The 23686-nt window shown below is 37.4% G+C and overlaps 1 protein-coding gene across 2 annotated transcripts; it reads right to left on the bottom strand.

Annotated features, from left to right (window-relative positions):
* Positions 1-372: 372 nt before the first annotated feature.
* mmp11a (matrix metallopeptidase 11a) lies at positions 373-22282 on the bottom strand. Of its 2 annotated transcripts, XM_067413568.1 has the most exons (10): positions 21989-22282; positions 19306-19354; positions 18867-18929; positions 13681-13940; positions 9156-9299; positions 7775-7908; positions 7096-7313; positions 6243-6447; positions 4179-4442; positions 373-1339 (listed from the first exon to the last, which is right to left on the bottom strand). In XM_067413568.1, the coding sequence occupies exons 4-10, from the start codon at positions 13893-13895 to the stop codon at positions 1221-1223; spliced, it is 1299 nt and encodes a 432-aa protein (XP_067269669.1). In that variant the 5' UTR covers positions 13896-13940; positions 18867-18929; positions 19306-19354; positions 21989-22282; the 3' UTR covers positions 373-1220. The 2 variants fall into 2 exon arrangements, with proteins under 2 accessions (XP_067269669.1, XP_067269668.1); XM_067413567.1 differs by lacking the exons at positions 18867-18929; positions 19306-19354.
* Positions 22283-23686: the final 1404 nt, after the last annotated feature.

The following is a 23686-nucleotide window of genomic DNA, read 5'->3' on the forward strand; positions in this document are numbered from 1 at the left end:
TTATTTTTTTATATTCTTTGTGTATTGTTATTATATCTTCTATCACCTCTGTTATTTTATTTTTATGTTAAATGATAGGCCTATATTTTTATATGATTAAAACAGGCTATTAATTTCCATGAGACTTTGGACCACTTGTTTCCTTTTCTGCCTATATTTGTGTTCATTTTAATGCAGAGAATGAATGAATGAATGAATGAATGAATGAATGAATGAATGAATGAATTAATTAATGAATGAATGATCCATTATAATTAAATACATAAATTTCAATACTATTCTGTAAAATTTAAATAAATAAAATTACAAATAAAACTTTAATTATAAATGACTGGATCACAGAAAATTACGGACAAATAAGTGGTCTGGGAATATTTTAATTGTACCAAAATACAACACACATTTTGTATAAAAGTATTTACACAGTAAATATGAAAAGTAGAAGAAAATAGTGTAAAAGCTCAAAATAATAATAATTAAAAAAAACACTAGCGAAAATATAGAAATAATAAATGTACACAGATGATGTGAAAAATCCAAGCTTGTAAATTAAAAAAAATAAAAATTATAAAAGATTAAAAAAAGATTTAAATCATTGTCAGTGTCCTGCACTGAAGAGTGCCAGTTTGTCTGTTGATATGTTAGTCTAACATACAGTTTCAACATCATAAACAAATGCTTATTTGTCAAGAGTTTGTGAGTTCTTAAAAGAACATTTCCAAACACTAAACATCCTTCGCCTTTCCCTCTTCTCTCATTTAAAAACCATTTTGAATGGTATAATCTTGATCTCTAAATAAGCATTTCTTGTGTTATTAATAAAAACAAACTGCGCAGTTTAAGATACAGTACAACTGTAAAAACTTCGAGATAAGAGTTATGGACATTGCAACTGGTGCAAAGATCCCTGACAAATGTTTTAGCACCATATTTAGCACCTTAACAACAGGGTATTAATGTTTTCTTACACAGTAGTTGCTTGATATACAACAAATACAGACATAGCTGCTCGTGGTAAAGCTCAGATGTGCAAGATTTCCTGAGAAGAAATGTGATTAATCAGACATTTGAGGTGAAGAGGAGTGAAATGCCCGGTGGAACAAGAACTTAGGTTACATAGTACAATTTGTCATAATGAAAATGCTGGGAAATGTATACTGTATACTTCAAACCAGAGCGTGAGAACATAGTGAAAGAAAACAGAAACATTTCCTGAGGGTTTATGACATGCTACATCCAAAGAAGTCTGCACCGATGTAGCGCGGGTAACCTTCCACAACCTTACGCTGAACTGGGTCAAACTTCCAGTACTGTCGGCGACTGATGAAGATGGCAAAGCCTGTGGAGTATACAACAGTTTTACATGATCTTAGTATTAATGGAAACTTTTTTTGCATTAATCAACCAATGTAACTACACACTGCAATTATACATTGTAAACATGAGCGTTCACAAGTAGTATGTCATGTAACAAAACTCGATTTAAATAAACGGTGACCGACTGCTGCTGAAATATCGCCTTCTACTGTCAGAGGTCTGTCACATTCACTAATTAAAATTGGCAGAGCAGTGACAAATCAAACGAATGCTTTAACGTTTCTCTTTGATTCCCTTTCCTGGTTTAAAGCACCATAATTCTAATGGAAATGACCACTGTACAATTGTACAAAATGTTAGTATACTAAATTATAATGAAGATACTTATGAGTGATTTTACTCTGTGAACATGACCTGCTGCATTTTTTGAGGTCATTGTGACCCACAAACACATTTTGAGTTTTATCCACGAAAAAAAAGTCTGTTCAGTATAAAGCCGAATAAGTTTGTGCCAAAAACGGCTCTCATGACACACGTCATGTTCAGGCTGTGCAGGGGATTGTTGTCATATGTCAACAGTCATGGTTGAGGTTTATTACAATCGGATACCACAACAAATCGTTCGTTTGTTCGGCCCATTTCAAGCAAGCTTCGCTCAGCGTCTTAAAGGGGCAACATTCCTGCAAGCAGGGATTTATCCACTTATTGACTAGCTGTTTAAACAATTTCTGATTAAATTGAAAGTTTCTTAGAGACCGCATTGTCTAGATAAGGCAAGATGCTAGTACAGTAACAATAGGAAACTCAAGTACCATACAAAACTAAATAGTGTGTCTAATGACAAAGGTTAATATTATTTTGTATTACAAAATAAAACCGTAGACACCGTTCACTCAATCCTTCTAGCAAACGTCACCTTTTCCACCATATAAGTTAAAACGATAGTCAATGGAGATTGCTGAAATGCAGCTTACTTGTTTATTGGTGTTTTCAGATCATCCGCGCGAGAGCGAGAGAGAGAGCTCGCATGCATATGGTTGCCAGATTGGACATGTTTAGGTAAAACACCGGAAAGTATACAGGTTTTTTCACAGAAAAGCTCTGTTTGGGGGATTTAATTACTGAAATATTTCTCGTGCACAGATGATCAAAAAACACCAATAAACAAGTAAGCTGCATTTTATCAATCTCCATTTGAGATGTTCTGCTTAAAGTATCATCATAGGCGTAATTTGCGAGTGGGACGGGTGGGACATGTCCCCACCACTTTTTTAAAATATCTTGCTTCACGGATGAACCTAACTAATACAAACAAAATATCTCTGGTTAACTAGTAGAGCATCATTTTGTTCGTTTGTTAAATAAGAGGCGATCAGGCGCTTGTTGCCGCTGTTATCAGTGCTGCAGATTTCTCTTGCGGCTCATGCAGTCTTCACACAGACGAGCGCTTTAATCTAACACTTAACGCCGTTGCAGAGACTTTCTATTTGTTCTGGTCAGATCACGAAACAAAATGCACAAAAACTGTCCCTGCTACCACTGATGGTATTCGGTTTTGATGAGAGAAAAAAATAGACCACAAGGGTAGATTATAAACGAGAATTTCTGACAAGTTTAACAGACTAGACCAGGGATTATAAACAAAGTGTGCAAATCTATATGCCTTTGATTCACGTGAAAATACTTGGCACAAAGCTATATTGTGTTTAGATGCAATAATTAAATGATATCTATATCAATAAATGAACTATTTAATTGATTCCCGGACATCTTAATACAATTTTTTCTGCTATTGTTATTGTACATATTTTACATCTGATATAACATTGTATCAGCAATGCTACCCCTCTTAATACGCCATATGGTGCATATCATATGCACGTAAAAAACTGCGTACCATATGCACGCCAAAGCTCATTTTGGGTGTATAAGCGCCCCTCATACGTCAAAATGAGCTTTGGCGTGCATATAGTACGCAGTTTTTCACGTGCATATGATACGCAATTTATGTCCCACCCACATTTTAAAAGTTATGCCACTGAGTATCATTCAGTCAGTCTGTGTTCTGTCAGGACAGTCAGGACTCACAAGCCGCTTCGCTGAACAACTGAACTGCTGTGAGCTGTGAGCGGCTGAAATAAGCCAATCAAAGCAGAGCTCAATATGAATATCCGTGACTCTTCCAAATAAGGCAAAAACAGAGCATTACATCCTAGGGACAATTTATAGGGTTGTAAATGGCCATGTAAAACTGTATCTGGACAATTTTTGCCCTTAAATAAGCCACATACCCTTTATGTAGATATCAGAGAACAATTTAACATATTGTTTCAAATCATTCTAGGGCACCTTTAAATATCCTTCTGAACCAAAACAACAAGCTTATGCTGTGTTTACACCATTCACAACCATAATTATGAGATGGCAACCCGTGACGTACTACCTAGAACTGTTTATGTCCTTAAACTTTGTGTTTATATGGCAACACCATCACTGCCGAAATGAATCTGCAGCTGCCATGTGGTACAAGTAAGAGCATTGTGAGACTTTTAGGGTTATTATTGTTGTATTGTTGTGCTTTCATTTAACGCTGTCTCTTGTGATGCTTTGGAGACTCTTCTTCATGTCTTTTGAAGAAGCGCTTTGAAGGGAGGGTGGGATCTTATTTTTTCAAAGCTAGCTTGCCATTGCTAGCATTTCCTAAATAGCCTACTCTACCTTTAATTAACAATTGGTTATTCAGTTGTGAAGTGATTTATAAATGGGTCATTGAATAAGTCTCTTGAGTCGTTCAAAAAAACTCATGTTAATATTGTTAATATTAACACTGATATGTATTAAAAAGGCTGAGATGGAAATACCATTGGCATCCTGGAAGGCAGCATCAATCTCATCAGGTACGCCCCACCAGTCCTGCTGAATGCTGCGTGGGAAAGCCGTGTCCACTCTGTTCTCTTGGGGATCCAAACGCCAGTAATTTCCTGATTTGAAGAAGTATGTATGATGGCCGTGGTGCTCCTTTAAGCGCAGTGCAGCCTGAATGTGTGTGACAGGGAGGCCTATAGTCTGCAGAGGGTCCGGTCCTTTTATTTTGTGCTCTGCATCAAACACCCAGTAGTTGGAACCTTACAGAGGACACAAGAGAAAGAGTTATACTAACTTAAAGGGTTAGTTCACCCAAAAATGAAATATCTGTCATTAATTACTCACCTTCATCTTGTTTTAAACTCATAAGACCTTCGAATAACATGAGGGTGAGTGAATCATTACAGAAATGTAATTTTTGGGTGAACTAACCCTTTAATGTATGATTTTGATTCAGTGTAACTATATTTAATTTGAGCAAATTCTCTGATAATTGAAAAGGCAAATGATAAGACTTTAATTGGATTGTCTCCAATTACACATATTGAATAAAATACATTAATTAATATTTGTCCAATCTAAAAAAAATGTAATTAAATAAAAAAGATATGTATTAGGCTTTTTTATTATCAAAAATATCAAAATAGTGAGGTAACGTGTATTTCTATACGTGATTAGGGCTGGGTGCTAAAAAATTTAAAACAAAATCCTGATATTTTCAGCCTTTAAATGATATTCAGTATTCTAAGCTTAAAGGGATAGTTCACCCAAAAATAAAAATTTGCCCATGATTTATTCACCGTCAAGTCTTCCTAGGTGTATATGACATTCTTCTTTAAGACTAATACAATCAGAGTTATATAAAAAAAGTCCTGGCTAATCCAAGATTTATAATGGCAGGGATTGTTGCTCTGTTTTTGAAGTCCATAAACATGCATCTGTCCGTCAAATATGTGCTCCACACAGCTCTGGAAGGTTAATAAAGGCCTTCTGAAGCAAATCGTTGCGTTTGTGTAAGAAAATATCTGTTTACATTTTTTTAAATTAAAGTTCTGGCCGATTGCCTTCCGTGAAAAAGAGTTGAAAGTGCCTTCTCGGAGTTCAAAATGCGCACGTGACATCTGCTTTTTCCATAAACTGAATACAGAAGGCGATTGGCTGAAACATTATACTTTATAAAGTTTTTAGTATGGATATTTTTCTTCAAACTTATCAATTCACTTCTAAAGGCATTTATTAACCTCCCGGAGCTGTGTGGAGCACATTATTTGACGGACAGATACATTTTGATGGACTTCAAAAACAGAGCAACAATCTCTGCCATTATAAAGCTTGGGACTTTTTAATATAACTCAGTTTTAATTAATCTGAAAGAAGAATGTCATATACACCTAGGATGACTTGAGGGTGAGTAAATAATAGGCTAACTTTAATTTTTGGGTGAAATATCCTTTTAAGAAGATATGTTTTAACTGCGGTTAGCATATAAATCCGTATAAAAATGTACTCTGTAGCCCTCTAAACCTTTAAAAGCACAGAATCTCAATAGTATGCAGACCACAAAACGGCATTATTAGACTTTTTATGGCAATAGTTGCTGAATTGAATCCACGATCACAGGCACTCCCTCTACTGGGGAAAAAATGAAGTACATTTTCAGCAATATAATGACTCACTGAACCTATGCTTGTCTAAATGCACTGAATTTCAACCAAATTCTTAATCTTTAAAAGTTACATTGAATTTCATTCAGTGAAATTTATTCAGAGAAAGTACCGGTACCATCTCAGCAACAGCAACCACCTATAAGTGTGCAATTCTCTTTAGATACGGTACTGCACAACACCTGTGTATTTATCTGTTGTTAGTAGCATATGTTCTACATGGTCATGTTTTATCATGCCCTGCATTAGAGGCACAATTCAGGATGCTTCATATATGGGTCATGGGGAAGTACCGCACCACCCGTCACCATAGATATGTATATAACCAGGACCTGTCTGATCCTGTCCTCCAACCACAAATCACCACAGTCAGCCATCGGTGCTGCACTCACTCACCTTCAAAGAACCAGATATTGCCCTTTTTGTCTTCATGGGCGGCGCCTATTTTCTCTGGAATGCCCCTCCAGTGTCGGGAGGCCAGGGCAGGGTATCCCGCCTGTAAACGGCCATCCCTGATGCGCCAGGCATAGCTGGCCTTGAAGAAGAACAATTCCCCACGGATTATAGACACAGCATCAAAATCTGTGTGACAAGCGTCAGGCTACAGGCAATGACAGCGGGAAAAAGAGGAGAGAGAATAACGGGAGTGAGAATAAAGGGAGCATATAGATAAATATGATATAAAATACTTCATATTTCAGGAATATTCTTGGTATAATACAATAATCATTGTATACAATTGTAATACAGTAATAATAATAACATTTATTACCACAAAAATATTTTTATGAACTGTCCTTTGAAGTGGAAAAATTGCTTAAAGTGAACCACTTACAATGGAAATGAATTATTATTGACATTAATTCTGTTCAAATTTGAATTATTTTAACTGTAGAACTGTTTAAATCATCATTTTAATATCATATAGGGTTTAAAGTTGCACTGTGTAAATTTTAGTGCCATCTTACGGTGAGGTTGCAAATTGTAACCGCCCACCACTTACCCATCCCTTTCAAAGCACATAGAGAAACTACGGTGGCCAACACGGGACAAATTGAAACAAGAGTATTTTAACATTAACGGATTGGTCCCATTCATTTCCAATGTAAGTTTCTTTTTTTTTTTTGTGGTAATAAACATCATATTGATGTTGCTGCTGACATTTCTTAAAAACTTTTTTAATGTTAATAGTAATTTCTCAAGTGTAACTGATCGCAAATAAACTGGGATGATAGGTTCAGCGACTCACTGCACTGGTGATAATCTCGTTGTTTTCAATAGGGATTTGGGGAGGGGCTTGCGGTCGGGGGCCATAGAGGTATTGGATCCCTTTTGTGTCATCCTCGCTGAGCTGGAGAGGATAGGAGAAGCTGTAAAATGGGGACATGATGGCTCCAGGCTCCAGAGAATGCTGTAGACCCAGGACATGGCCAAACTCATGTGCCGCCACCTGAAGAAGATCTGTCCCTGTAGGATGACAAATTAAATTATGTATCGATGTAAGCACTAGAACTTTTTATACAACAGCTGACTGTTGCTGTCAGTGTGGAATGAGAGACATAAAACTAGAAATTTTGCCTCTGCTCATGTCTCTGCTGAACTCAAAATGTGTTTTAAGCAACATTTCACGATAACACAAACTTGTATGGTCACACAAAAGTTTTTAATTTGAATCGGTCTGATTGGTTTAATCAGGCAAATGTGGATCATGTTTGAGATTCGTGTCAGAAACAATTTTAAAGCATATCAGAGATGTATCAGAACTTTCCAGGAAATTTTGGGGCAAGTTAAAAACATAATCTAATCATATATAATCATACATACACTGATTAACTGATCCCAAGAATGTGTGTTATCTGTATCAGGTTTTTCCAAGTGAGAGGCAGGCAGTGAAGCAGTAAGATGAGGATTTTATCTTTACAACTTGCCAAGTTCATTGCCCACCGTCCAGGACTCATCATAGTCAAAATGAATGTCTCCCTCCCGGTGCGTCCTTGGGAAAAAAGCATGAGCCAGGATCCCACCAGGGCCATCAAAGGGCAAATTATCACCATGCCAGTACCTAATATAGGATAGTAATAATTTAAAGTTTTTCCATATATTAATTTCTTTATACCTTAAGACATACACATGCAAAAATGACATTAAAATTAATATCATTGTTTTAGAAAAAGTTATTTTATTCTAGTTGAGGGTGGTTACCCCTCATTATGGCTACTATCTTGAGATTGCATGTCCAGCAGAATGCTACTGTACTATTATACTATATTGTACTTTTCTATACCACTGTACCATTTGCATCAATTCATTTTTTTAATTCATTATTTTATTCAGCAAGGATGCATTTCTATTTCAAATAAATATTATAATGTGTTACTATATACTATCATACTATATTAAAGGTCCCGTTCTTCGCGATTCCATCTTTAAAACTTTAGTTAGTGTGAAATGTTCCTGTTGGAGCATAAATAATACCTGTAAAATTATAAAGCTCAAAGTTCAATGCCAAGCGAGATATTTTATTTAACAGAAGTTCCCTTTCAAAGCCTACAGCGAATGGCCGGTTTGGACTACACCGCTGCACTTCCTGGCTTTAATGACGTCACTAGAACCGTTTGTTGACTAACTCTCCGCCCACAAGTACACACAATATAGGGGGTGTGGTCTTGTTGCTCTCCCACGTGGAGAAGAGCGCGCATTCAGTGCTTGCATCTCCCCGTTATGGTAAGAGGCGGGACCTTTCCGGGCAAAGTGCGCTAAGCTGCTGTCCAGTCACAACACGGGAAGCGCTGGCCCAATCAGAACTCGTTACGTGTTTCTGAAGGAGGGACTTTATAGAACAAGGAAATCATCAGGCCGTTTTTAGGACAGAGGAAACAGCGCTGTACAGATAAGTAAATTGTGTGAAAAATACTGTTTTTTACACGCGAAACATGAACTCATGTTATATTGCACACTGTAAACATAATCAAAGCTTCGAAAACACGCGAAGAACGGGACCTTTAAATTCTAATATTTTTTTTCTAGTGACACTTGTATTATTGGACACTTTGTTTGTAGGATAAATGAATCAAGGATGACAAATGCAGCTATGTAGAGGGTTATTTCAGAAATAACAGAGTATGTGATTTTGCATGGTACAGTATTTATGCCCCCAGATGTCAGTATGACATCTTATTAGTTACGTATTAGGGAAGATGACGATGAGCTGGCAAGCTAAAGCAAAAATAACAAAATCCCCAATCATTCACTTTGTTACACCTAAGCATAGTGAAAAGGCGTGTTTTTTGTTGTTGTTGTTGTTGTTACCTTGTGAAGTCAATGACTATGTCGGCCTCTTGGTTGACCACCTCACTAAAGGTGAGCGGTGTGACATCACTCCAGACCTTGAGAGCTTCCTGTAAAACTCGCCTTACTTTATCCTCGCTCATTTGCCACGGGAAGCGCTGGATTCTGAACACAGAAGGTCACAGTCATGCTCAAAGTCTATCAACAAAAGCATTTGATCACTTTTGCTGCTGCATGAACACATTTCACTGCTGGACCACCAACCAACACAAACCCACATCAGAGACCACCAGTGCTTCATCTTTATTATTCATCACCATAGGCATCTGTCTGGTGAGCATGCCACATGATCTCATAATGTGTTCTGAGCATAATGAAACTGCGGTTGTGGTGGTATTATATGTGCAGCTTTATGACCCAGTTCTCTGACAGGAGCAAAACTCGCCGGGAATCATGTAACCTCAGACACCATATCGTATCAGACAGTTCTGAATCTTCACTTACAAATTGGGCATGAGTAACTTTTTATTATAGTCATTGACACAGATGTGAGCACTTAATTAAGCATTCTTGACATTTTTGTGTTGAACAGTAAGTTACCAGGAACTTATAAAATATGTTTCTACTTGTATCAGAAATTATTTAGAAATGCACATTTTAATAAAGGAAGCCAAGCTTTATCGGAGGGTGCACACACCTGTCTGTGTCATGGAATGCGTCTCGATTCAGCCCCTCCAGCTCATCATTTTTGATACCATTTTTAATGTTTGTGTCCTTGTATATGAACCATTTTTACATTTCCAGGGTTCTCAGAAGCAGAAGTCATCATAGTTAAACTTCTATAGTGGCGAATGGAAACTACAATAAATATATTTCCATTGAAGTACATTGTGTGGAGAAAAAGTGTGAAATGTTTCCTCAAAAAAAATTTTTTTTTTCCACTAAAGAAAGAAAGACATGAACATCTTGTATGGCATGGGGGTGAGTAAATTATCAGGAAATTGTCATGTTGAAGTGAACTAATCCTTAAAATTTTCGAGGCGGCTTGACGCTTATTTAGAACAAAGGTGTAGCTTGATGACCCTTTGATTTTGCGAAATCATGGGAGTTATTGTCATTTTCATATTCATGAATGAGCTAATGTATTAAAGATTTAATAAAATTACTGTAGTATGATGCAGGGTGGGGTGGAAAGCCGCTGGAGCTGAATGAGGCCACTGGAGCGATTGCTAATGAGAGACAAGCATGGCTTGAGCTTTTTTTATGCTGTAGTGTAGATGACCGTTTCTGCGTCTTCCGCTCATGTGTGGCAACACAGCGCTGTTTTATAAACTTGGATGCATACGAGTGTGTTGAAAGTTATGTTATAATGCTACTCTGTGTTCGCCCTGTGGCTACTATGAGACACTTGTTGCACACTGCAGTAAGCTAGCTCGATATTAGGCATGGTAAAACATGGTACTCACTGTAAATCAAGAAAACGAGATTTAAACAATAAGACTAACTGTGGTGAGCTATTTAACAATGATCCAAACAGTATTCATATAGTATCTCACCTGTCTAATAAAACATATAATATATTAAAGCATCTTTGGTGTTTTCATGGTTCAAAAAATCCAAAATCAAGGGTAACATATGATGTCATTGTTAGGCGATGCTAGTAAAAACTTGTTTCTCTGGATTTTAAACACATTTGGAATAATATGTACACAATAACTAAATAATATAACATTGTTCTAGTGTTTTTTTGTGTGGATATTTTAATCCAAAAATCTTACATATTGTGCCTTTAAAAATGTTTTATAGAATATTGCAGTATTTCTTATACATGATTTATCCATGTAGATCATTATTTAATTTTTTTTATTCATGTGCCTTCTAGTCTTTAGTCAAAATTACTATCCTTCCCTCTTGCAGCATCTATTAAATATACAGTTTATCTTATATTGTCTCATTCTAATTCACATTATACACACCTGTACTATTTAGCCATAAAAAAATGTTACACAAAGACCTATTCAGAGTAACACGACAATAGAAAGAAAAGTATGTATCCTAGATCTTCAACCGGATGCATCCACACTGTTGCCTGTGAATAGATTCTTGTACAAATGTGGCTGATTACTTTCTTCTTTTTTTTCTTCTCCCAAACTGACTATAATGCCCCACATTCCTCCACATAAACTTCCTGTTTTAGTATGATCAGAACAGAGATAGAAAGTGCTATCTGCACACAAACATTACTATTCATTCAGATGTAGAACAAATAAGGAAAATTACCATTTGTTGAAAAAAAAGGCTTTGAGACACTGAAAAGATCAATGTGAAATGCTGTTTCATGCATACTGAGCTTTTTACACTGTTAAATACTTGGATTCCCATCCTAAACATAGATAAAGTTTCAAAAACTAATGTTGGACGTTTGTATGGTTGTCTCAAAAATACTCCTTCCGGTTTCTCACAAGTTTCGGAGAGTTTTTTTCGAGTATGGGTCGGCTTGACGTTAATAGAGCGGAAGGTCCTTGTATGGGCTGTACGGGCTCTTCTCCCGGTAGGGTGCGCGAGCGTGTGTGACTAGAGCGAGAGAGGAAATGCACGCCGTAAACACTCCGCGCTGCACTCCACTTTATTCCTATGGGTGACGTCGAGCGACTTTAACGCTTCAGCACAGCATTCCGGGAAGGCAGCGCTGCATTTGAACAGATTTGAACGCAGAAATGACGGGAAGCTTCACAACATTGCTTCAGTCGCGTCTCAAAGTGGATTTCCACGCCACTGCTGTCACAGGACTTCACCAAATCATACCAAAGAAGTGTGTTTTTGACGGAGCGGTCCTAGCGATAAAGGTTCGGTCCTTCTTTAGAAGCAGCCGGTGAGTAAAACTGCCTCAAATGTCTCTGCTGTTGGCTACCGTCGCATGAGTAAACATCAGTAAACGACACGATCGCGTGCTTCGTCATTCAAATGCGCTAACGGTTACTCCATTGTTGTTCTGTATAACGTTACACTAGTCTGACGTGCAAAACCGTTTTGCTTGCTTCTGCTAAGGTTTAGTCGCATACAATAGTCCATAAACCGAATCATGTCCTCATAAACTGCGAGTAAAGACACACAAATGTTGACAGGTCACTAAATACAGTACATACCACAGAGACGGAAGTCCTGCTGTTGCTGTTTCTCCTGTTCAATTTATTTCAGCCTCAGATTTGATTCTGGATCATTATCTATATTAGCTGAGATCGATAGCCATGGGTTTCTCCACACTTGAGGACGTCACCGCTCTGTTCGCGATCGTCATTCTTTAGCTCCGCCCACTCGATGCACCTCCAGGCGCTCGGTTTTTTTCCGGAAAGACTCGGTACAGCCTATATTTCTTTTATAAATATAATAAAACTAAAGACTTTTTGGAGATATGAAGGATGCAATACTACTCTATAGGTACTCAAGATTGACATGAGATTGACTGAAACTGAGTGTTTCACCTCAAAAGTCCCTGATATAAAATGTATGATTATAATAATAATTAAATGTTTTAATATAAATAATAACAATAACAATAGTCTAAATTTAGCATAAAATAAACATATTTTAATCAAAAGCGACAAGAACAAAAGCAATGACACAGAGCCAACAAAATTCATTGTATACAATTCCAGAAAGCTACATCAGGATTACTATTATTATTATTGTTTATGTTGTTGCTGTTAAAAAAATAAAATAAAACATATAATAAATAATTTTAGGAGAATTTTAACCATTACAATTAGATGGGACCACTGTAATCACTAAGATAATATTATAGAGTTTATTTAATTTTATTTAAAAAGTTTTAGTAATTTTGTTGTTTTATTGTCATTTTTTCAATGGAAAAAAAATGTCTATAAAGTTTAACTTCAGTAAATCTATTAAAAAAAAGTTATTTATTTAAAGCTACACTGTGTAACTTTTTTAGTTTATTCTTAGCTAAAAACACTAAAAAGATTCAAACTTAGCTAAAAAGATTCAAACAGACCGTTTGAATCTTTATTTGAGGTTTGAAAACAAACGCGGAAGAGAAGACAATGCTGAATTAAGTCGGCGTTTTTGTTATTTTTGGACCAAAATATATTTTCGATGCTTTAAGAGATTCTTATTAACTAACTGATGTCACATATGGACTAGTTTGATGATGTTTTTATTCCCTTTCTGGACATGGACAGTATAGTGTTCATACACTTACGCTGTCAGACTAAATATAAAATATCTTAAACTGTGTTCTGAAGATGAAGATTTGTCTTACGGGTGTGGAACGACATTAGGGTGAGTCATTAATGACATCTATTTCATTTTTGGGTGAACTAACCCTTTAAGTGCATGGAATGACAGGAAGTAGGATTAAAGTACCTACTAAATATATTAATGAAATCATACTTTAAATAATCATGTTGATTTTTAACCCCCACTACACACAATTTTTAGTCATATGCTGATATAATTATTATAATATATTACTTATAATTTTGTAATATAGTTAATATACTTTAAAAATATACTTAAAAATACTTACTTGTAAGTGAGGTCTGTTTTTGGCCAGCGTCCTCCAAAAATCACAAAGCGTTTCTGTCGGGGGTGCCTGCTGAGATGCACCTCTCTCTGGCCAGGGTAGTCTGGGACGCCACAGCGCAGAGGACCTGCACCCCCGGAGCTGTTCCTGAGTTGGGTGTGGAGCTGTGGTTCAACATTTGCTTGAGGTTTAAAGGTGTCCTGAGGGTGATGGACCATGCCTCTCCTCTTCTCAGAGTGCGAATGAGGAATCTGTGACAAACCCTGTCGTGGAAAGATGGTAGACCTGCATGAACTTAACTTACAATGGACACACATTTACAGAAGGGAATGACCCATGATACTGATAGTTAGCTAGTTAGATGCCATAACTGCACCATTAAAAGCAATGGTTTCTCCATTAAACGGAATTTAAAAGTAGTTGTGCATTGCAGAAATCAAGAAATATCTTCTGTGAGTCATTACTTTTAACACAAATAATCTTATTTTACTATTGTTTGAAATTTGTTTCATTGAACAATTTGTTTCACTCTGACTTTCATATTTCATATTAACAACTTTTCATGTTTCCCCACAATATGAATCACTTACAGTATGTTGTTATGCTCTTGTGAGTTTAAGTGAAGACTCAAGCTCAATAAGTTGGATAAATATGACAATACCATTCAAAAGTTTGGGGTCAGTAAGATTTTTTAAAATAAAATTTGATCATCTTTCTGTTTATCAAATAATCCATTAAAAATGTATTGTTTCCACAAAAGCAGCTCATCTGTTTTTAACATTGATAATAATGAATAAATGTTTCTTGAGCGCCAAATCAGGATATTAGAATGATTTCTGAAGGATCATGTGACAGAATTTTTTGTTTGTCATAATATTAGTAGTATTACTGGTTTTACTGTATTTTTGATTAAATAAATGCAGCCTTGGTGAGCATACAAGATTTGTTTCAAAAGCATTTAAAAATCGTACCAATCCCAAAACTATTGAACGGTAGTTTACTGTATATTAAAGTAAACTGAAAGTAATTCTCATTAATAACTGAAGTCTACGTCTCAAATATGATCAATTGGTATTATATTGTATACTGTATATATATTTTAAAAATAACATACTGACCCCTTTGGCAAGTCAACAGTTAATGATAATAAACATAAAGCACGTTTAGTAACATTAAAAGCAAACAAGCAAAATCTGATACAAAAAGCTAAAATTTGTTTTTTCTGTGGTTGACGCTGTTTACTTACTGTAAGATATGATTGCGGATGGACTGCTTAGTGTCCCAAAACATTCTTTGGAGGAAATGGCTGTTCATTAACATGGGCGTTAAAGACAGAGAAAAATGCCGTAGGCAGCACTGTGGTGCTTTCAGGCAGAATTTTGAGGCCTTTAAAGAGGCTTTAAACTTCAGGATGCTTCAGCTTTCATTTAAAGTCTTACCTTTTACCCACTTTTTACAGATGTCTAAATACTTACATTTACATTAAATAATAAGAACAAAAATGTATTTCAAAAAATTAAATATATTACAATAGGAAAATGTGAAGCTTTTACAGCGTGACAGCCTAATTTTTATGTTATCTTTATTTCTTCCACAGTTCTGACAAGATTGTTGGCGCCCTTGTTTTCTCCCCCGACTGGTTTACAATGCATTGTAAAATGTTTAGGACTTTTGCAAAGAGATGGCAAACAGGGTAAACATTTTCCCCTCTGTGACCCTGTGTCTCTCTCTGAGGGACGGAGGCTCAGCGGTGACTCCTCATGCGTGAGGCAAAGCTGCTATATTAGAGACAATGCCCAGCAGGAACTACGGAATGTGCCCTGATCTCTGAGCGAGACTTTCTACCAGCACTGATTTCAAACATGTGCACAGACAGTTCAGGTTCACTATGCTATTTGTGTTTTGGATTAGGTTGCAAGTATTCCCATACTTAATACACTGATGGGTCAATGACAAATAAGTGTATCCATAAAGAAAGAAAAAAACATTCTATGGTTCAAAATACAGCTACAGCTCATAAAACATCTATAGTCACTGAAATGTGCATGGCATCATCTTTAATTTAAAATAAGTTACACTCAAATTTCATGGAACAAACTGGTAACAAAGTTAAATTCAAACCAGACGCTTGATTAAAGTTGTTTATCTCATCATAACATCTGACTGCATCATGACCTATCAGTGGGAGGGATCTGCCATTACCCTGGAATAACACACACATTCCACATCTGGCACACACAAAGATGAGGTGCTTTCTGCATTGTTCATTTACAATGCATGTTTTTTATACTCCACTTCAAAGTGTCTAGTTGTATGACCCACATCTCAAAAACGAAGGGCAAGTTAGGACACATTTTGCTATACTGTGCAGGGGGGAATGAAGTCAACACAATAGGTCGCTATTTCATGTGTGTGTGTGTGTGTGTGTGTGTGTGTGTGTGTGTGTGTGTGTGTGTGTGTGTGTGTGTGTGTGTGTGTGTGTGTGTGTGTGTGTGTGTGTGTGTGTGTGTGTGTGTGTGTGTGTGTGTGTGTGCGCGTGTGTGTGTGTGTGCGTGTGTGTGTGTGTGTGTGTGTGTGTGTGTGTGTGTAATCTAAAGAGAAAGCATTACCGAAGGTGCCTTGATGTTCTGCCAAAACGCAATCCCCAATGTTTAAGCAGTTTATTTCATTACATTTCTTGAGATTAAAGCAACTCAATTGCACTTTATCTACACAAAATGGAAACCCAGGTAGCGTCCATAGAAAGGAATGCTATGGGTTTACTGCAGTTACAGGAAGTAAGAGTGAATTTTGAAATATGTGTGAGAATGTAGCTGTCCACTTTTATCAACCCTGTTTAAATGAACCGTCTGACCCTAGAGCTACTGAAAATACCTTTTAGAGTGGGATCAAAATTCTGGGTCAGTGCTTAATGGGTTCACAGACATCAGACGGGGAGAGAAAAACTTGTCTCAGAGAGTTTGAAAGCTAGCCAACAATGCTTTCTGATTCATTTTTTGATGCTGGAAATATTTTGAGTCAGCGTTTTGCTTGTATAGTTTGACTTAATTTATGTTTCAGATAAGCCCGCCAGACAAAGCCAAGTTATAAATGTTGCCATCTCCTTTCATATGTGGTTCATTTTTCCATTGGAGGTCTGTGCTTGAGCCTCACTCCCATAGAACACAGCCTGTCTCATCCTAAATCTCCCACGTCCCTCTGCCTCTCTCGTGTTCACACATGCTTTCAGAAGAAATCCTGATAAGAGGTCCTGGCATGGTGCATCTAAGAATTTAGTTTGCCCCTATATGCTGTTTTTCAGAACTATTCTCTACATTACTAAAAAACACCAGCAGAGATCAAGAATTACTGAATTCAGGTTAATGATGATATCTGAACTGTTCTGAAACTATTGTTTAGGAAGATTGATAAGAACAAGTAATATTGTGTGAATATGGGACCATTATGTTGCAAAAAACGCCAGGTACTTGTGTTGCATAATATATTAATTGTTATTTTTCTCATTGCTTTCAACTAACTGAAAGTACAACTAAGCCACTTTCAGTAGCAAAATAGTGATTTTTAAGTTAATACTTTAAAATGATTTAATACTGTCACCTATCCCTTATCACAATACAGCGTCGACTAAGTAAACCAATTTGCAGGTTGATTTTTGAGTGAAAACGGAAGTTCTGTGGTGCTATTAAAGCATTTATTGGTTTGCGCCAAGGAATATTTTGGTTTCAGTACGTTACGCTCAATTGACAACAATTGTGGCATAATGTTGATTCCCACAGAAACGAATCTTCTACATTTCCCTCCTTCCCTTTAAAAGTCATTCAAAACTTTTCTCCAGTGGCCTCATGGGACAGTAAAATGCCCATTAGATGTGCACTTCTAAATCTCGTCAGCAGTGGTAAGTCATCCAGATAATTTTTGCATATTACTTTTTAAATATTGTGAGTTTGGACAAACAACTCTTTTCACATATTTTGTTTCACAGTTTTTTTCCCATCTACTATAGAGCAAGGAAGTGTGCAAAAAAAAAAGAAAAGTTGACAAGCCTGTATATTTATGACAAATTTTTACATTTGGTTTCGTGACAAACATAACGGGGTAAACCCATAAATTGACGAGAACTTTCCAGTTCAAACAGGTTTTAAAGTCGTTGGACACCTGCAAGACCTTCGTTCATCTTCAGAACACAAATGAAGATATTTTTGTTGAAAGCTGACGGCTGAGAAAGGCTTCAGAAAGGCCCACTGACCCACTCACAAGACCCATAAAAGGCACTAAAGACGTCGCTACAAAGTCCATCTCACTACAGTTGCTGTACAATAATTTTACAATGTGATGAAAATAGTTATTGTGCGCCTAAAAATCAAAATAACAACTTTATCCACTAAGTTATTGACGTGAACTCGATGCATGCGCGAGAATATGATGCGGGTCCACCAATCGAATACATGACCCGGAAGAGGAGGCTATCGCGTGAGTTCCAGGTGAGTTCACATCAGAGACCTACACGGAAGACAATAACTTGGCGGATAAAGTCATTATTTCTATTTTTTGCGCACAAAAACTATTCTCGTCGCATTGTAAAATGATTGTACAGCCACTGTAGTGAGATGGACTTAGTAAGGAAGTCTTTAGTGCCTTTTATGGGTCTTGTGAGTGGGAATGTACTGAATGCCAATGGAGACCTTTCTGAAGCCTTTCTCAGCCATCAGCTTTCAACAAACATATCTTAATTTTTTGTTACGGGTGTCCAACGACATGAGGCTGAGTAATTAATGAAATAATTTTCATTTTTGGATGAACTAACCCTTTAAAATAAGAATTAATGTAAGTGCTTTTATAAAATTTTAAACTTCAGATTTATGATTTTAAATTTATGTTCCTCACTTTAACATTGACTTATGGTTTTTAAAAGAAAAAACAAGGAATAAGTTAAAATAATTGTTTGAGGTAATCACCATTCTTTCACAAAGGCTGTTTCACAAGTTCACACTTGCATATAATTTATAGAGAGTAAATTTTAATGCGTATTTGGCATGCTGTCCGAAGGGAAGGGCTTGGAATTTGGCCCGAACCCAGAGTATCCCAAAAAATATTTTTTTTATCCAGAGTATAAAAGTGTGGAGATGGGGTGGTGGAGGGATGCTGATAAACTGTCAACAAACAGAAGTAAGATTGCTGCGTGTATATACCTCTTATTGTTGATTGGTTGAGTGCTCTCCACTGTCAATTATCTGAACATGCTCCTCCCGAACCTTGTTAATAAAACATCATTAATTGAGTTTAACTTAAACTAAAACACAGTAACACTGGTGCAACCAATGGTATGAGTTTTGGGGTGGGGCTATCTGTTTGTCCAACCATTGGAATACGTAGGAGTGTTTAGGAAACATGTTTGAAAACAATCATTATTTCTCTTAGTTTGATGACTAATAATGCAGAAATCACACACTTCACCTTTAAAAAACAAACATCTAAATCATAACTCAAAAAACAAGATTATTTCAGGACTAACTGAGTCAAGGTCTCCTTAAAAGATAAAATATGGTGTAAAAGGATCATGGTGTGTGATTGAATATCTTTACACATTTACCAACAGTACTTAAATGAGTCTTTTGACCCTATAAATACCTTCTGGATGGTTAGAGTGCGGGATCAAAGATCTGGGTCACTGTCCAATCTGGTTTACAGACATTAGACAGGGAGAGAAAAAAGAAAAGCTAATCCTTACACCAACATATCACAACTATTCATGGCAAGATAAATGAAGCTTTAAAGGATTACCATTTGAACAAATATTCACAGGTAAATCCCCTAGAAGCTGCAGCTGACTTTGGGAGTGATGAGTGGTCCAGAGCAGGACTAAAGGAAACTTTCAAGTAGCTTTCAGTGATAAGCTCCCAAATACTGTTTATGCACCAGTGCTCATGTTAAACTTTATCCTGAGCAGCTCAGTCTTCTATATCTACCAGCTGTAGTGAATGTTTCAAAGTTCGGATCAATGCTTGAAGGATTTTGGCACCTGGCTTATTCGCATAAACATTATCTCTCTCTCCCCCACAACCGTATTCCTGCTCTGGCACATTCAGGAAGTCATGTAACTGATATCATGGTTTCCTTGAATGACCCTGTCAAAATCATAGCAGGGGCATTTTCACAGAAATGAAGGTGATTAAGTCACATGACCCAATAACATTGACTAATATAGTAAAACTTGAGATGGAAATGTTGTTTGGTTTGCAGGATTTATACTTCTGCGCCGAACCTGCCCCATAGCCTCTACGCTGTAGGCTACACGTTGATTTTAATTTATACTTCTGCGTAATTTTCTACATCGAAGTGCAATTACCAAGCGGCAACCTCCCCCAGTTTCTGTTGAAGCCAATACGGAAGTAACTTAAACTGCAATTTCTCACCTGCCCACTAGGGACAGGCTCCAGAAGGGAGCAGAATCTAATTGAGCCCCATGTTAAAATGACCAACTTTACAGCAGAAAACAACTTGTTTACAGCCTGGTACAAATGCGCTTTACAGAATCAACACGTTTTTGAAGAGCTGCCGGCCAGGGTACGTCGTAGGCTATGCATTCTACACACACCCTACGACGTAGCTATAGCGTACACTCAATGCACAAATATGAATTGGGCTTTATACTTCAGAGGCTGTTTTACAGAAACTTTACAATATGTAACTTTTGGCCCTATAACGGATTTTGTAATTTTGTAAGTTTGTCTTCGGCTCTGCTATTCTACACAGATGATGGTTTGCAGTGTACATTTGGTCACAGGTGATCATTCTATGAGTGAAAGTAATTACATTACATTGTGACATCAAATATCTCAATCTTTTCTCAAAAAAGGAAAAAAAGTATATGTAAAAAGGGAAAAAACTGCACCATACACGCACTATAGGATCCGGACCGGAAAAAAACGTTTCTTAATTTTTGGACATGACGTGAACACGCACTGATAAATTGGATAATTATACCATTTCCCATGTAAGCAAGTTAAGATGCAAAGATCTAAAAGAGATCATCTCGATATTACCAAACAGATAAGGTTCTGTGTTACATTTCTGATACACACAGCTCAAGCACTAACATAATTTGACCCCCCCTCCCCCGGTCCCCCCCTTCATTTTGATATGTTTTATCAGTCCTAGAGGCTTATGGATTTGCTATACTGTAAATTAGAAAGTATTTCTTATTCAGACTGATATACGACAACTTCTATGTTTTCCCATGGTCAGACATTTTACCTCAACATTAAACTAAAATGTGAATCGCACGACTAAGTTTAAATGGTGCAAATATTAAATTGCATGCATTAACCTAAAAAGAACTGTAGAAACTGAGTGCCAGAGTCTCATTCTTTGCCAATGAATGGGACTGGGATCTGTAAATGATAATAACAAAGAAAGCATTTTGAATGCCCCGGCTGACAAACTACACAATCTATTCTGTTTCAGCAGGGGACGTGCTTGGGAACATGGAGCCAAAATAATCGTAACAGGAACAAGGACAGTGCAGTTTCTCTGAGGAGGCTATCACATTCCCTAAATTCTCTCTACAGTAGGCTATGCATCCGTGTGAGAGAGAGGGAGTGTGTGTCCCTCCAGATGGCACAGAAACATAAACTTGCCCATGCCTGCAGAATCCCTCGCTCTTTTGTCATCGCCGAGAGCCATCAACAAACTGACAGCATGATACGTTTTACACCCGAGTCATCATAAACACAACAATTAAAAAAAACATTCTTCACTACTCAGATTATAATTACAGATTGATTAGGTAATTTTAATATGCAAACAAATATGTGGCATCAATAAAACCATGAAGAAAACAGTAAGGTTTTGAGTATATTTTAAATTGATGGAAAACAGCAAAAATGAACGTAAAAAAGTTAAATAAGAAACAATTGCTTTCATAAGCATTCTTTACTAATCCTGAATCATAAAACCTAAACAAACCCAGATCAAACTGACAGGTTCTGGCTCGTAACTGTAGAAGCGCCAGACGACGTTTTACAATTTATGATTGATGATGATTATGTAGGCTAATATAGGCAATCAGTCAAAACTCAACAAATCTAGCTTTGTTCACGATTCTCTATTTGTTTAATTAAAAAGTCAAATAAAAAGCATTTTATTAAAAAAAACAAAAAAACAAAACAAAAAAAAAACAAAAAAAAAAAACTTTAAACTTCTCTGGCAGGTTACAAAACGTAACATTACTAAACAGCAGCCTACAACGGTTTGGAACGAAACAATAGGCTATATCACGTATGAAATAAGAGTACTGGCAAAATAAACTCACCGGGGGCTCTTTGTGCTTTATCAGTCCTTGCCCCCCATGCAAAGGCATGCATCTCACGGTCAGGAGCACATGCAGAGCGAAAGCGCCTGACAGAAGCCCGGAGACCCACATCCTCCTCCTGTATCCTCGAGCTCCGCTGCTGAAAGTGGAAATGCGTGAGAAAGTAGCGGTGCAAACAACTCGTGCGATGCCTGTGCGACTGCTGCTGCGAGACTGCAGTAATTTATATGCAATGATTTCTTTGTTCTCTTTCCTCAAATACACTTGCTTTTTTCTCTCTCTTATGGGCAGGAGTGACAATATTGCGGTCTCACCACGTGACTTTTAACTCTTTTGCCTCTGAAGAGAGCTGCAGGACACTCATTATATAGCCTAATCTAGTGCATACAAAAACAAACCCTAATTTTGTTAGATTTTGATAACTTCCAAATGTAATGTCCACTTATTAAATCTCTCATTGGCATTTTCTCTAAATGTTTAACATTTTAGGGAAAGACTAATATTTTGATGCAGATATCTGATTTAGCTAGAGGGGAATAAACTGCAGAATAATCAAGTTTGGTTTGTATGCTTTATTGTCAACAACATTTTTACAAATATACAGGTCACAACCATAGGGTACAACGGGCTAAATGTGCATTTGATTTTATTGTTCACTTAACCACTAGATGAAGCACCAAATCTTGTCAGCACTTAGTTTGCACATCCGGGTTTTTATGATGCACATGGAAATGTAGCTGATCTATGATGCAATGTAATCGCAGGCAGCAGAACAAAATGATTCAGAGTTAAATTGATTTAACATTTAATATTTTTTTATGTTATAAATTTAAGTAGCAACCGAGACTTGCTGAAATTATTGAATACTAGGCTAACCTAGTAACCTATTTTCTATTTCGCACCTGTAAACATTCTCAACTCTCCAGAGTCGGGACTGTTATTTTATAATTGCAAGTGGTTCGCAGAATAAAATGATGACAAGGGAATTGTGGCGAGGTAGACGAGCGAGAGACATGGGAGGAGCAAGTGAGTGAGTGGCTGCCCCAGGTGATGGTGCTGGAGCGAGTGAAGACCAGTGGGACGGAGAGCTCACTCCTGTGCCCCTGGGTCGAGGTGGGGTGGCGGCCGTACTGGAAGGAATGGAGGAGTCGCCGCTGTTTGCCGTGGGCCGGAGCCTGCTGCCAGCCATCCGCCATGATGGGGCGGACCAGGGAGCACAGGCCTCGCTGCCAGCTGCCCTCAACTTCCATTCTCTCGTCCTTCACTCTGTCTCCGTCTCCTTTTTCTCTCGTCTCGTCTGTCCATTCCCCAGATGCGGGAGACGCGAAGATTGGGCCCCCCGGGGGAGTAGGCCCCATCTCGGGTGTACCCTCCCGGCCTGTGAGGGGCGATAGGGGTATGTGACGAGGTAGACGAGTGAGAGACATGGGAGTAGCGAGTAGCTAATGTAAAGCGAAAAAAGAGGCACAAACAGCATGCACAGGGCATAAAGGATGTGACACAGACTTGGTCTTCTGAGGAGCAAATGCTTGAGGTACCTATGCTCTGGACAAAGTAGACAACACTTTGGGCACATGTCCACGTCTGAGTGTCAGTCTGACCATACTGTCATCTCATCTCAACTCCATACAAGCCTCGTCAGTAAACAGAGCATGTAAATCACCCTCTCTTGCTACAAGCCAAAGCAAGTAAAAGTGC

The sequence above is a fragment of the Pseudorasbora parva genome, chromosome 13 (assembly GCF_024679245.1).
Source record: "Pseudorasbora parva isolate DD20220531a chromosome 13, ASM2467924v1, whole genome shotgun sequence".
NCBI lineage: Eukaryota > Metazoa > Chordata > Actinopteri > Cypriniformes > Gobionidae > Pseudorasbora > Pseudorasbora parva.

What these genes read in the sequence shown, in the direction of transcription:
- mmp11a (XM_067413567.1), bottom strand. Translation starts at nt 22,099, where the DNA reads ATGTGGGTCTCCGGGCTTCTGTCAGGCGCTTTCGCTCTGCATGTGCTC. An exon ending in AAAACAGACCTCACTTACAA is followed by an intron (nt 9,300 to 13,680) that starts GTAAGTATTTTT and finishes TTCTGTGTTCAG; the next exon opens with AATCCAGCGCTTCCCGTGGC. An exon ending in CAATATCTGGTTCTTTGAAG is followed by an intron (nt 4,443 to 6,242) that starts GTGAGTGAGTGC and finishes GTCCTCTGTAAG; the next exon opens with GTTCCAACTACTGGGTGTTT.